Source organism: Hemitrygon akajei, chromosome 9, assembly GCF_048418815.1.
Source record: "Hemitrygon akajei chromosome 9, sHemAka1.3, whole genome shotgun sequence".
NCBI classification, from domain to species: domain Eukaryota; kingdom Metazoa; phylum Chordata; class Chondrichthyes; order Myliobatiformes; family Dasyatidae; genus Hemitrygon; species Hemitrygon akajei.
The window spans coordinates 92,704,922-92,719,306 of record NC_133132.1 but is presented as its reverse complement, the minus strand read 5'-3'; the positions used below and the strand labels follow the sequence as shown (position 1 = coordinate 92,719,306).

Below are 14,385 nucleotides of genomic sequence, written 5' to 3'. Positions count from 1 at the left end.
AGTGGACAGTTAAGACATACAATCTTACAGCACAGAAGCCCACCACATCAATGCCGACTGTTGTGCTGGTCTACACAAATTCCATTAGGTCCACATCCTTCTCTGCCTTGCCTATTCACATATCTGTTTAGATGTTGTCAGTATCTACCTCCTGATTCTGATTATCTATGTTTTTATAATCCTATCAGGTAACTAATGGGTCTCCTTTGCTTGAGGGAAAACAAGCCTAGCCTATCCAATCTCTCATCAAAAATGAAATCCTGCTATACCAACAACATTGGGGTGAATCTCCTCTGCATTTTTCCCAGCACAATCGCATCATTTGATATGTTGTGGCACGCAATAATACGAGTGTTTTGTAAAGTTGGAACATGATGTCCAACCCTTATTTAGTGAGATATAGTGTGGAATAGGCCCTTCTGGCCCTGCGAGCCATGCCACCTAGCAATCCCTCGATTTCATTCTAGCCTAATCACCCAGCGATTTACAATGACTAATTAAGCCTACCAACCGATATTTCTTTGGACTGTGGAAGGAAACTGGAGCACCTGGAGGAACCCCACGTGGCCATGGGGAGAATGTATAAACTCCTAACAAGCAGCAGCAGGAATTAAACCCAGATCACTGGTAGGGTAAAGCATTGAGCTAATTACTCTGCTTCCATGCTGTCCTTTGTATTCTATAACAAACCTACAGAGGCAAACATGCCATTTGTCAATTTATAGAAACTAAAGGCTTTTGTGCCAATTAACCTACAAACTGTTTTGCTTTAGGGATGCAGGAGGAATCTGGAGAATCTAGATGGAAATCACACAGTCACTGGGAGAATGTGAAAACTTTAGACAGTCAGCACCTGAGATAAGGATTAAACATCATCACTGGTGCTGTGAGGCAGCAGCCTTACCAGACAAGCCACTGAGAGAGCTTTGCTGACATACCATTCAGTGACAATATATACTCAATGGTCTCTTTATTAGGTACACCTGCTTTTAGTGCAAATCTCTTATCAACCAATCATTGGGCAGAAACTCAATGCATAATAGCATGCAGGAGTGGTTGAGGTTCAGTTGGGGAAGAAATGTGATCAAAATGACTATGAACATGTCATGATTGTTGGTGCCAGATGGGTGGTTTGAGTATGTCAGAAACTGCTGATCTGCTGGGATTTTCCTGCACAACAGTCTCTAGAGCAGGGTTTCCAACGTTTTTTATGACACGGACCCCAACCGTTAACTAAGTGATCCATAGACACCAGGTTTGAAACCCCTGCTCTGGAGTTTACAGAGAATGGTGTGGAAAAGAAAAGAAGAAGAATTCAATGAGCAGTGGTTCTGTGAGCAAAAATACCGTGTTGATATGAGAGGTCAGAGGAGAATGGCCAGACTGGTTCCAGCTGACAGGAAGGTGACAGTAACTCAAATAACCAAGTGTTACAGCAGTGTTTTGTAGAACAGTATCCGTGAATGCATAATATGTCACTGGACTACAGCAGTAGAAGACAATGAACATACACTCAGTAGCCACTTTATGAGGTACATTTAAATGAGTGAATTTAGGAAGTGGTTGTGGGTATGAAAAAAAACCACAATGATGGATATCATCTGAAAACGCTGCTTTATCTTAATGACTAGCTCTCTTTGTCACATGTACATTGAAACGTTGGGCTGAATCGGCTGATTCTACTATGTCTTAAGATCTTACGAAAAATTGAAAACATACTGTGAAATGCATCTTTTTGCAGCACCAACCAACATAGTTCATTATTAACCCTAACCTGAACTGTACGAGTCAGGAGAATGTATCCTTTCCACACGGAAATTGAGCAGATTGATTCATCAATTTATCTTGCAAATTAAAATTATTCAGTGGCATCAAAACTCCCACACATACCCACATCCTGAGGACAGAGATTTCTCAGGAACTATATAAGTGTTATCATCAAAGAATTGGCCACAAAACTTGTGCAAAAAAAAAAATCTGCCCTCCATGGCAACAAAATTGAAAATAGAACAAAAGCACGTACATCAAGCTAAATTTTTAATGAAAAGAACTTAAAATGTTGATGCAAAGTTGAAATTGCATGTCCATTTCAGAAAACAATGAGTGTAGACATATAGAATGAATCGGAGAGTCCTTTTGGGCTTAGCAACCTGGCCTCCAAAAGGAGGATCAAGTCCATGCCATGCTCCTGCACTTTCCCCACAGCCCTGATTATATTTTGTTTTCCTTTCTGAGTGCACTTTGCTTTCCTTTTGAACATCAATGTGGAGTTTTCAATGGTCTGCAGTGAGCTCAATGAGGACATATATTTGACAGAACAAATATTCCCAGGGTGCATCAAAGGTCTTTGACAAACTGAATCACTGACACAGCCACACAAAGGTAGATTAGAAACTATGAGCAAGGACATGGTTGAAGTGGTGGTCTTGGCATTCCTCCAACAAAGGGAGAGAAGAAAAAGGTGACAAGCAGATACATATTTCATAGTATTGGATCACATCAGTGCAAATCATGATCTAAAATGTTGAGGTGAAGGTGGTTGGGAGATTAAGAGACGTTAGGCTTAGGAAATATGTGTGAAACCTCAGCAGGGACAGGGGACTTTAGAGTTCAGGGAGATTATGCCTGTTGTGATATTTGAGTAACCTTGTAAATAGTTTAATCATTTTTTGTTTGTTTAAGTAATTATGGGTTATATGAAAAATAAGTGAATTGCTTACATCATGATGTTACACCTTGCTTAAAGAACAAATCAAGACTCACATCTCTTGGCTCTCTTGTTTTCCTTTGAATTATTTTAATGTTTTGACATTCTAAAACATAACAATGCCAGTAAGTAGGGCAAAATGTGAGATGTTTGAAGTTTCACAACACATTTAGGTGGACCATCAGCAATTTCAAATAGCGAGGCATTATCATATGAGTGGAGTTGTCCTGGGACCAGCATGCAAGTGCCAATACAAAGAAGGCACAGCAGCACCTTTACTTTCTTAGAAATTTGGATCGATTCAGTATCTCATCTAAAATATGTATAATTTGTAGTGGAGAGTATCCTAACTGGTTGCATCACAGCATATGGAAACAGTACTGCCCAGGAATGGAAAAGTCTACAGAGTGTGGTGGATACAGCCCAGTACACTACAGGCAAAGGCCTCACCAACACTGAACATATTTACAAGCCACAAGAAACCAACATCCTTCATCCTACTGCTGTACCCCACCCTTCTCCAATGGACCCCCTGCAGTTTGCGTACTGTCCCAACCGTTCAACAGACGACGCCATTGTCATCACCCTCCACCTGGCCTCAACCCACCTGGACAAGAAAAGACAGGTACGTTTGAATGCTGTTCATAGACTTCAGTTCAGCATTCAACACAATCAGTCCTCAGAAACTGATTGGAAAGCTGAGCCTACTGGGCCTGAACACCTCCCTCTGCAACTGGATCCTAGACTTCCTGACTGGGAGAGCTCAGTCAGTCCGGATCGGGAGCAGCATCTCCAACACCATCACACTGAGCACGGGGGCTCCCCAGGGCTGTGTGCTCAGTCCACTGCTGTTTACTCCGCTGACCCACGACTGTGCTGCAACACACAGCTCAAACTATATCATCATGTTCGCCGATGATACGACCGTGGTGGGTCTCATCAGCAAGAACGACGAGTCAGCTTACAGAGAGGAGGTGCAGCGGCTAATGGACTGGTGCAGAGTCAACAACCTGTTTCTGAATGTGAACAAAACAAAAGAGATGGTTGTTGACTTCAGGAGGGCACGAAGTGACCACTCCCCGCTGAACATCGACGGCTCCTCGGTAGAGATCGTTAAGAGGACCGTATTTCTTGGTGTTCACCTGGCGGAGAATCTCACCTGGTCCCTCAACACCAGTTCCATTGCAAAGAAAGCCCAGCAGCGTCTCTACTTTCTACGAAGGCTGAGGTAAGTTCATCTCCCACCTCCCCCCCCCCCCCCTACCCCGTCCTCATCACATTCAACAGAGGTTGTATTGAGAGCATCCTGAGCAGCTGCATCACTGCCTGGTTCAGAAGTTGCACCATCTTGGATTGCAAGACCTTGCAGCGGATAGTGAGGTCAGCTGAGAAGATCATCGGGGTCTCTCTTCCTGCCATTACGGACAGTTACTCTACATGCTGCATCCGCAAAGCAAACAGCATTATGAAGGACCCCATGTACCTCTTGTACAAATTCTTCTCCCTCCAGCCATTTGGGAAAAGGCACTGAAGCATTAGGGCTATCACGACCAGACTATGTAACAGTTTCTTCCCCCAAGCCATCAGACTCCTCAATATTCAGAGTTTGGACTGACACCAACTTACTGCCCTCTACTATGCCTATTGTTTTGTTTATTATTTATTGTAATGCCTGTACTGTTTTGTGCACTTTATGCAGTCCTGTGTAGGTCTGTGGTCTAGTGTCGTTTTTTTTGTGTTGTTTTACGTAGTTCAGTGTAGTTTTGTATTGTTTCATGTAGCACCATAGTCCTGAAAAACATTGTCTCATTTTTACTATGTACTGTACCAGCAGTTATGGTCAAAATAACAATAAAAAGTGACTTGACTTGACTTGATTGGGCAGGAGGTGTTAGCTTACAACCAGTGTAGATAACTTCAGTTACCTCAATTCTGAACTGATTCCAGAACCTACAGACTCACTTTAAAGGACTCAGCAAATCATGCTCTCAGTATATACATACATAATTTTTCTTTTGAATTTATTTATTTTGATAAACAAAATATAAAACGAGGGGTGGAGCAAAGTGATGATGGCGCTAAACGGCAACTAATTTGCTTGCATCTTTGGAAACAGCTATATTTCCATCTTTAATCTTTATTTTTCTCTTTCAGGGTTCTTTTGAAGACCCAGACCTGGAGATACAAGCTGACTACGGTTCTTTGTAGATTTCATAAGGGGCCGTTGTTCGGCACACCAGGGGCTTGGCCTAAGAGTTCGGATTGACTTTGGAGGCCTAGGATCTCAGGGCTCTGGAGATGGGCGGTGTGGTGAACCTTCTGCCGGCGAGATAGTGCCTCCAGTGCCGAATAGCTTCCACTATGGCTTGGGCTTCTTTCTCCACCGTGGAGTGCCGAAGTTCAGAGCCTTGAAGGGTACGAGAAAAAAACGCCACTGGCCTGCCTTCTTGATTGAGGGTAGCAGCCAGCGCGACGTCAGAGGCGTCACTCTCTACTTGGAAGGGAATGGTCTCGTCTACCGCATGCATCGTTGCTTTGGCAATGTCCCCTTTAATGCAGCTGAAGGCCGCGCGGGCCTCGGCAGAGAGGGGAAAGGTGGTAGACTTGACCAGGGGGCGGGCCTTGTCTGCGTAATGGGGAACCCATTGGGCGTAATAGGAAAAAAAACCCAGGCACCGCCGGAGGGCCTTGAGAGTAGTGGGAAGAGGGAGTTCTAACAGGGGGCGCATACGGTCGGGGTCGGGGCCAATGACCCCGTTCTCCACGACATACCCAAGGATAGCGAGTCGTGTGGTTCTGAACACACACTTGTCCTTGTTATAAGTGAGGTTCAAAGCATCGGCCACCTGGAAAAAACGTTGGAGGTTGGCGTCATGGTCCGACCAGTCGCGACCACAGATGGTGATGTTATCTAGATAGGGAAATGTGGCCGTCAGTTTGTACTGGTCCACCATCCGGTCCATCTCCCTCTGGAAGACTGAGACCCCATTTGTGACACCAAATGGGACGCGCAGAAAGTGATAGAGCCTGCCACCCGCCTCGAAGGCGGTGTAGGGGCGGTCCTCTGGGCGGATGGGGAGCTGGTGATAAGCGGATTTCAGATCAATTGTCGAGTACACCTTGTACTGAGCTATCTGGTTGACCATATCCGCGATGCGGGGTAGGGGGTACGCGTCAAGCTGCGTGAATCTATTGATGGTCTGGCTGTAGTCCACAACCATCCTATTTTTCTGCCCAGTCCGAACAACGACCACCTGGGACCGCCATGGGCTTGTGCTTGGCTCAATGATCCCCTCCCTGAGCAGCCGCTGCACCTCTGAATGAATAAAGGCCCTGTCCCCCGCACTGTACCTCCTACTTTTAGTTGCCACAGGTTTACAGTCGGGGGTCAGGTTGGTGAACAGCGATGGAGGAGGGATCTTGAGGGTGGAGAGGTTGCAAATAGTGTCAGCAGCACAGCTATCGGCATGGTGCTGGGCGGGATGTGGGGTTCGGGGTGTATGTGCGTGTGGTAACGGAGTATATGGCGAAGTCCCACCAAACTGAGGATTCCTGACAGTGAGTGGTGGGTGGGGCCCGTCATATGCCATAGTCACACTTTCGAGATGGCTCTGGAAGTCCAGCCCCAATAGCACAGGTGCGCACAGCCGAGGCATGACCAGGAACGCAAAGTTCCGATACTCTGTGCCCTGCACCACCAATGTCGCTACACAACCCACCCGGATGTCTGTGGAATGCGACCCTGAAGCCAAGGTGATCCTGTGACGTGCCGGCCGTGTCACGAGTCCACAGCATTTCACTGTGGCCGGGTCAATAAAACTCTCAGTGCTGCCCGTGTCAAACAGGCAGCGAGTCCTGTGCCCCTCCACCAGGATGTCCATCATCGACCTTGCGAGCTGGTGCGGGGCGCTTTGATCGAGGGTCACGGAAGCCAGCGTTGAACAGGGCGTGTCGGGGGCGGGGCCTGGTGACGCCGGCAAAGATGGCCGCTCACATCCGGGCATGCAAGATGGCGAGGCGGGGGCGGGGCCTGGTGACGCCGGCAAAGATGGCCGCTCACATCCGGGCATGCAAGATGGCGGCTCCCAGGTCGCACACGGGTAGGTAGGGGCGGGGCCAGGTGACGCCGGCAAAGATGGTTGTCCACATCCGGTCATGCAAAATGGCGGCCCCCAGGTCTCAGACGCGGCGCTGCTCGACCCCGGGCGCGGTTTAGATTTACAGACTTTGGCGAAATGGCCCTTCTTCCCACAGCTGGAACATGTCGCTTCGCGCGCCGGACAGCTTTCCCCAGGATGTAGTGTTGTTCTTCAGTCAATAAAAGCCGATATCTCACTTCCTAAGTCTCGGCGTGAGTTATTGATGGTGCATCAATTTTATTGACTGAAGAACAACACTACATCCTGGGGAAATGAGGGAGAGCAGCAGGCCACAGTCGCCTTTATACAGGGGTCTGTGGGAGGAGCCACAGGGGTAGTCAGCAGGGTCTTGGGAGGAGCCACAGGAGCAGTCAGACAGGTATATCTAGTTCACCACAGGCGGAAAGAAGGTCAGTGTCATGGCAGGAGATCCATGTGTTGTTGGGGGAGCTGGAATATCTACTCCTGTGTGCTAGAGACCCAAGATCTTTGGGCACTGAGCTGGAAAGAAGCAATGTAATGGACTTTCAACATCGTAAACCAATGAGTTGTTTGTTATGTCTCCCCGCTTGTTGTGAAACGGAGACACCACCTTTCTCCTTATTATGGAAAGAAAGAACCTGTGCTTTGTCGAATACCGGGTGAAATGCGAAGTCTTTGGGGTAACTGCAGGTCTGTATCTTTGCTCTTTTTTTGCTTACGCCTGAGTGCTCGGTGGTGGGTGCTGATGCTATGTTTTGCTGGTGGGGGGACAGAGATTGTTGCTTGCTCTCTCTTACTCTCCTGAGGGAGGGATGCTGAGGGGGACTTTAGGGTTCTAACATTTAACTATCATTCATTCTTTGGGAGCACTCCTCTGCTTTTGTGGATGATTGCAAAGAAAAAGCATTTCAGGATGTATATTGTATACATTTCTCTGACATTAAATGTACCTTTGAAACCTTTGAAATAATACTGAGAACAAGAGTTGTAGAGGCCTGGAAAGTGAATTTAAAAGTTTATATACAGAGTAGATTCCAGTTAATTGGGACACATCAGGACCAATAAATTTTGGCCAATTAATCGGCTGCCCCAGTTGCTGAAGTTTCATGGAAAGAGTTAAAAGGTAGAAAAAAAGACAAACTGTAACAAGTTATGTATTTAAATGAAATACAAGAAAAATTAGAATGCTAGCACTACTAGTATAGTACTATAAAGCTGAATTAGTTCCTAATACTTATCAACAGAGGAATTCACCTTCGTTGCATTTTTGACTGAAAATGAATATCAGCACCAACAACTAGTGCAGGTAATCGATTGTTTTCATACAAAGCTGTCGATGATTGCATTCCCCAAATCTTCATTTTCATTGTAACATTCAAAATGATTGTCGATACCTTCAAAATCTTTATAGTTCTTAACTTTTTAAAGTAGTGAATTTGTTTCATTTTCACCCCCAGCCATTTCCGGCATCTCCAAGCCTGAATGCTTGAAACTGCTGTGAGCAAAGCAGTTTTGTATTACTGCTCATTTCTTGGAAAACTGTCAGTGCTAAAAATCACTGCTTTTTGAAGACAAACATATACAACTGATGCTATTTAAAACCTGTTTGCTCTAGGCATGGTGTAGTGTCTAACAGCCACACAAGTGCTCAAGTCTGTCACTAGTTAGAAACTGTTTGGCAGCAGTCTCCTGCCCCAGTTACACAGCGTAGTGTCCCAATAGAGAAAGGAGTCTTGTGTACATTTGGTAGCAAATTTCGAGGTCCCAAGAGAAGGGAAGAATTTTCTGGACATAGGAGGAGAAAATTGAGAGCGATTTCTTTAAGTGTGTTGAAATCTATGTTGCCATTAGCCTGATTCTTGCTTTGTTTATGAGTTATTCTTTATGTTACACCAAGATGTGTCCCAGAGCAGTAATACATAATCAAGTATTCTTTTTCGTGAAAGGAAACGCAAGTTTTCAGAATGATTCTGGCAAAATTTGAATTTCCTGATCCAGCAACTTTGATTTTTCTCTAAATGAATTCCAATTCCAACCAACCTTCCAGCAGTTTCCATTTAGTTAAAAATAATTGATTTATTTGGAGATTCATAATCTCCTCTTTCGCTTATTTTCAAGCTTGCAGTCATTTATTGAAGATTTGCGTAATTTGCGATAAAGGAGGATGCCTTGACAAAAAATGTCAAAGCAAATTTCAGTAAAAACATTTTTGCTATTAATCTGTGTGGTGAACTACATATACCAGTCTGGACACGCCCCCCTCCCCTGTTGACTGCTCCTGTGGCTCCTCCCACGGACCCCTGTATAAAGGCGATTGGAGGCACTGCTCCTCCCTCAGTCTCCAGGATGTCATATGGTGATCCCTTGATGCTGACTGCTCTCTTCCAGCAAATAAAAGCCTATATCTCGCCTCACGTCTCCGAGAGTTATTGATGGTGCATCAATTTTATTCGCTGGAAGTTTTAAAACATGGAGAGTATTTTACGTCCGGAAAAAATTGGACTTGGACCCTCAAGCTCCAGAAGCAACTCTTGCCTTTGAACTCTGGCTTGCATGCTCCCAATCATACTTGGAGAGATTCCCGTGACTGAGCCTGCCACAATGCACAAAATCCTCCTTTCCAGAGTCAGTCCGAGGGTATTTTCCCTTATCAGGGACCTGCCGACCTACCAAGGGGCACTGGACGCCCTCAAAAGACAGTACCTGCGGCCGGTGAACACCATCTATGCAAGACATCGTTTAGCGACGCGGCGGCAGCGGACCGGAGAGTCGAGCGCTTGGTTTGCCCGGGCCCTACAGACACTCGTGCAGGCCTGCGACTGCAAAGGACTGACGGCGGAACAGCATGCGGAGCTCCTGGTACGAGACGCCTTCGTTATGGGGATCAGGTCAGTGTACGTGCACCAGCGGCTGCTGGAAAACACCGATCTTACCTTACAGTCGGCGATCGAGCTGGCCGACACGCTGGAGGCTGCTCTGCACAACGCTGACGCTGTCCAGCCGCGTGATCTCCCGCCGGTCCCATGGATGCTGCAGACCCTGCCATCTGCCAGCGAATCGATCTCAGCTGCTGCCACTCGCGAGTCCGTGAACTCCCCACAATCAACCACGGCTGCTGCCAGTCGCAAGTCCGCGCAGTGTTACTTCTGCGGACTCGAAAAACACCCCCGAAAACAATGCCCGGCCCGAGAAGCTACCTGCTCCAGCTGCAGAAAGAAGGGCCATTTCGCCAAGGTCTGTAAGTCTGAACCACGAGCGGGGTCGAGCAGCGCCGTGTGTGAGGCATGGGGGCCGCCATCTTGGTCGCCGCCATCTTGCCTGCCCGCCTTGTGCGAGGCATGGGGGCGGCCATCTTTGTTGGCGCCACCTCGCCCTGCCTCCGACCCACGGGTGCTTACCGGGCACCAAGACAGCGATTCAACTCTGGCCTCCGTGACCCTCGACCAAAGCGCCCCACACCAGCTCGCAAGGTCAATGATGGACATTCTGGTGGAGGGGCACAGTACTAACTGCCTGTTTGACACGGGCAGCACTGAGAGTTTTATTCACCCGGCCACAGTGCAACGCTGCAGACTCGTGACACAGCCGGTAAGCCAGAGGGTCACCATGGCTTCTGGGTTGCATTCCACAGACATCCTGGGGGGTTGTGTAGCTACATTGATGGTGCAGGGCACAGAATATCGGGACTTTGCGCTACTGGTCATGCCTCAACTGTGTGCGCCTGTGCTATTGGGGCTGGACTTCCAGAGCCACCTGAAAAGTGTGACAATGGCATATGACGGGCCCCTCCCACCACTCACTGTCAGGAATCCTCAGTTTTGTGGGACTTCGTCATATACCCCGCTACTGACCACACACACACACCGACCCCCACATCCCACCCAGCACCATGTCGACAGCTGCGCTACTGACACCACTTGCAGCCTCTCCACCCTCAAGATCCCTCCCCCACCACTCTTCACCAACCTGACCCGCCGACTGTAAACCTGTGGCAACTAAAAGCAGGAGGTACAGCGTGGGGGACAGGGCCTTCATTCAGTCAGAGGTGCAGCGGCTGCTCAGGGAAGGGATCATTGAGCCAAGCACAAGTCCTTGGAGGGCCCAGGTGGTTGTTGTTCAGACCGGGCAGAAAAATAGGATGGTCGTGGACTATAGCCAGACCATCAATAGGTTCACGCAGCTTGACGCGTACCCCCTACCCCGCATCGCGGATATGGTCAACCAGATAGCTCAGTACAAGGTGTACTCGACAATAGATCTGAAATCCGCTTATCACCAGTTCCCCATCCGCCCAGAGGACCGCCCCTACACCGCCTTCGAGGCAGGTGGCAGGCTCTATCACTTCCTGCGCGTCCCCTTCGGTGTCACGAATGGTGACTCTGTCTTCCAGAGGGAAATGGACCGGATGGTGGACCAGTGCCAACTGAAGGCCACATTTCCATATCTGGACAACATCACCATCTGTGGTCACGACTGGCCAGATCACAACACCAACCTCCAATCATTTTTCCAAGTGGCCGAAGCTCTGAACCTTACTTATAAGAGGGACAAGTGTGTGTTCAGAACCACCCGACTCGTAATCCTTGGGTATGTTGTGGAGAACGGCGTCATTGGCCCTGATCCCGACCGTATGACCGTATCCCGACTGTTAGAAATCCCTCTTCCCACCACCCTCCGAGCCCTCAGACGGTGCTTGGTTTCTTTTCCTATTATGCCCAATGGGTCCCTCATTACGCAGACAAGGCCCGCCTCCTGGTCAAGTCCATCACACTTACCCTCTCTGCCGAGGCCCACGTGGCCTTCAGCCGCATTAAAGGGGACATTGCCAAAGCAACGATGCATGCGGTGGACGAGACCATTCCCTTCCAAGTAGAGAGTGACCCCTCCGATTTCGCACTGGATGCTACCCTCAATCAGGCAGGCAGGCCAGTAGCATTCTTCTCTCGTACCCTTCAATGCCCTGAAATTCGGCACTCCGCGGTGGAGAAAGAAGCCCAGGCCATAGTGGAAGCTATTAGGCACTGGAGGCACTATCTCACCGGCAAAAGGTTCACCTTGCTGACCGACCAGTGCTCAGTTGCGTTCATGTTCAGCAACCAACAGCGGGGCAAAATCAAAAATGATAAAATTTTGCAGTGGAGAATAGTACTCTCCACCTACAACTATGATATCCTGTACCGGCCTGGAAGGCTCAATGAGCCCCCTGATGCCCTATCCCAGGAAGCTTGTGCCAGCGCGCAGCTCGACCAGCTATATGCCCTCCATGCAGATCTTTGCCACCCGGGGGTCACCCGATTTTACCATTTCGTGAAAGCCCGGAACCTGCCTTACTCCCTTGAGGACATCAGGACAATGACCAGGGACTGCTAAGTCTGCGCTGAGTGCAAACCACACTTCTACCGTCCTGAAAAGGCACAACTTATCAAGGCCACCCGCCCCTTTGAGCGACTGAGTGTTGACTTTAAGGGCCCCCTTCCCTCCACCGACCGCAATGTCTACATTCTCAACATTATCGACGAGTACTCGCGATTCCCCTTTGCCATCCCCTGCCCCGACACCACTGCCACGTCCATCATAAAAGCCCTGTGCCAGCTCTTCACTCTGTTCGGATATCCCTGCTATATCCACAGTGATAGAGGGTCCTCGTTTATGAGTGCCAGTACCTGCTGGCTAGGGGCATTGCTACTAGTAGGACCATGAGCTATAATCCCCGGGGAAATGGACAGGTGGAGAGAGAGAAAGCCACAGTGTGGAAGGCCACACTTTTAGCCCTTAAGTCAAAGGGGTTGCCGGTCTCTCGATGGCAGGAGGTCCTCCATGAGGCACTCCACTCTATCCGCTCTCTGTTATGTACGTCCACCAATGCCACCCCTCATGAGCGCCTCTTTCCTTTTCCCAGGAAGTCTGCCACTGGGACCACCCTACCGGCTTGGCTGACATCCCCAGGACCAGTGCTGCTCCGGAAACATGCGAGGAGCAATAAATACTCCCCGCTGGTAGAGAGGGTTCACCTACTTCATGCGAACCCCCAGTATGCCTACGTGGTCTTACCTGATGGGCGGGAGGACACGGTCTCCATCCACAACCTGGCGCCCGCGGGAGCAGCAGACCACTACCCCGAACAATCCACGGTAACTATGAACCCTGTACCCACCGAGGTGTATACCCATGAGACACCGCGCACACCAAGCCCTACACTGACTCCTCACGACACTCCCATTCCGGGCGCCTCGCACACGCATGAGGGATCACTGACGCCTAATGGGCGGACACCTCAAGTCAGACCGGAACCAGCACAACCACCATCTCCGGTGCAATCACCGCCGGTGCTACGTAGATCGCAACGACAGATTCGACCACCTGATAGACTTAACCTTGAAATATACTTTTAACCTGTAAATGTGCTTGTAAGAAACTCCGCCCCATGTGGACTCTCTTTTAAAACAAAAGGGGGGGGTGAATGTGGTGAACTACATATACCTGTCTGGACACTCCCCCCCCGCTGATTGCTCCTGTAGCTCCTCCCACAGACCCCTGTATAAAGGCGATTGGAGGCACTGCTCCTCCCTCAGTCTCCAGGATGTCGTCTGGTGAACTCTTGCTGCTGACTGCTCTCTTCCAGCGAATAAAAGCCTATATCTCGCCTCACATCTCCGAGAGTTATTGATGGTGCATCAATCTGCCAGATAAAGATTTAAATTTGGGCTGAATTGCCTGGCTACCATCTCACCAACACCTCCAAATGGGCAGGATGTGGATCTTACTGGACTTCCATTTCTTCAAATCAATCAATGAGGCTTTGATCATGAGTAGGCCTCAGGTTGACACTCTATTCATGGAAGGATCCAACAGGCTTTAATGAGGGCTTAGAAATTGTTGAAGGCTGAGACTTATTTACCATTTTTTTAAACACTCTCACACTATAAGACATTAAAAATTAACTCAAAGAAATATAATTTAGAAAACAAAAACATAATTAAAATGCTTGTGAGTAGAAAAAGTATATCTAAATTTAAATATTACATTTACTGCCTTTTCTATTAAGATGGTGGTGTGCTCGGTTACAGTGGCCTCTCTTGGTCCAATCAAAGGTGTAATTGTTCATCCTTAACATATTTTTCAGAATCACAGGACACTGCGGATTATCAAGAACATCAAGATCATCACACCAAATTCAATCACTCATGAACACAGAGCATTTTGTTCACTACTTAGGATGTCCATGACTTTTGGTTTTGGAACTCACCGATAGCCATTTACGAGATCTGTGCATGTTCCATTGTTTTCACAAGGCTCAGAAGCACACTCATTGACTCCATGTTCACAGAAATTCCCTTCCCAGCCTGGGAGACAGATGCACAGGTAGCTCTGTATGGGAGGAAAGGAATAACACAATCTGTGTCAGGGGGGAAACAACCTGTTCATTTTCCCCTCAGCTTTGACTCGGGTTCACAAATATTTAGATACAAAAATACAATTATTTATTTTTCAAATTTTAAGATAATCAGACTGAAGAATAGTGTTTGAAGGCTAAGCACACTCTTTGGATCTTCTGTA

General features: G+C 48.1%; 1 protein-coding gene across 1 annotated transcript in view; it reads right to left on the bottom strand.

Moving 5' to 3' along the window:
* eys (eyes shut homolog) overlaps positions 1–14,385 on the bottom strand; it is a 1,854,977-nt gene that overhangs the window by 874,749 nt on the left and 965,843 nt on the right. Inside the window, exon 20 of the mRNA XM_073056513.1 lies at positions 14,075–14,196. Within this exon, the coding sequence (XP_072912614.1) occupies positions 14,075–14,196 (122 nt within the window). The remainder of the gene's footprint in view (positions 1–14,074; positions 14,197–14,385) is intronic.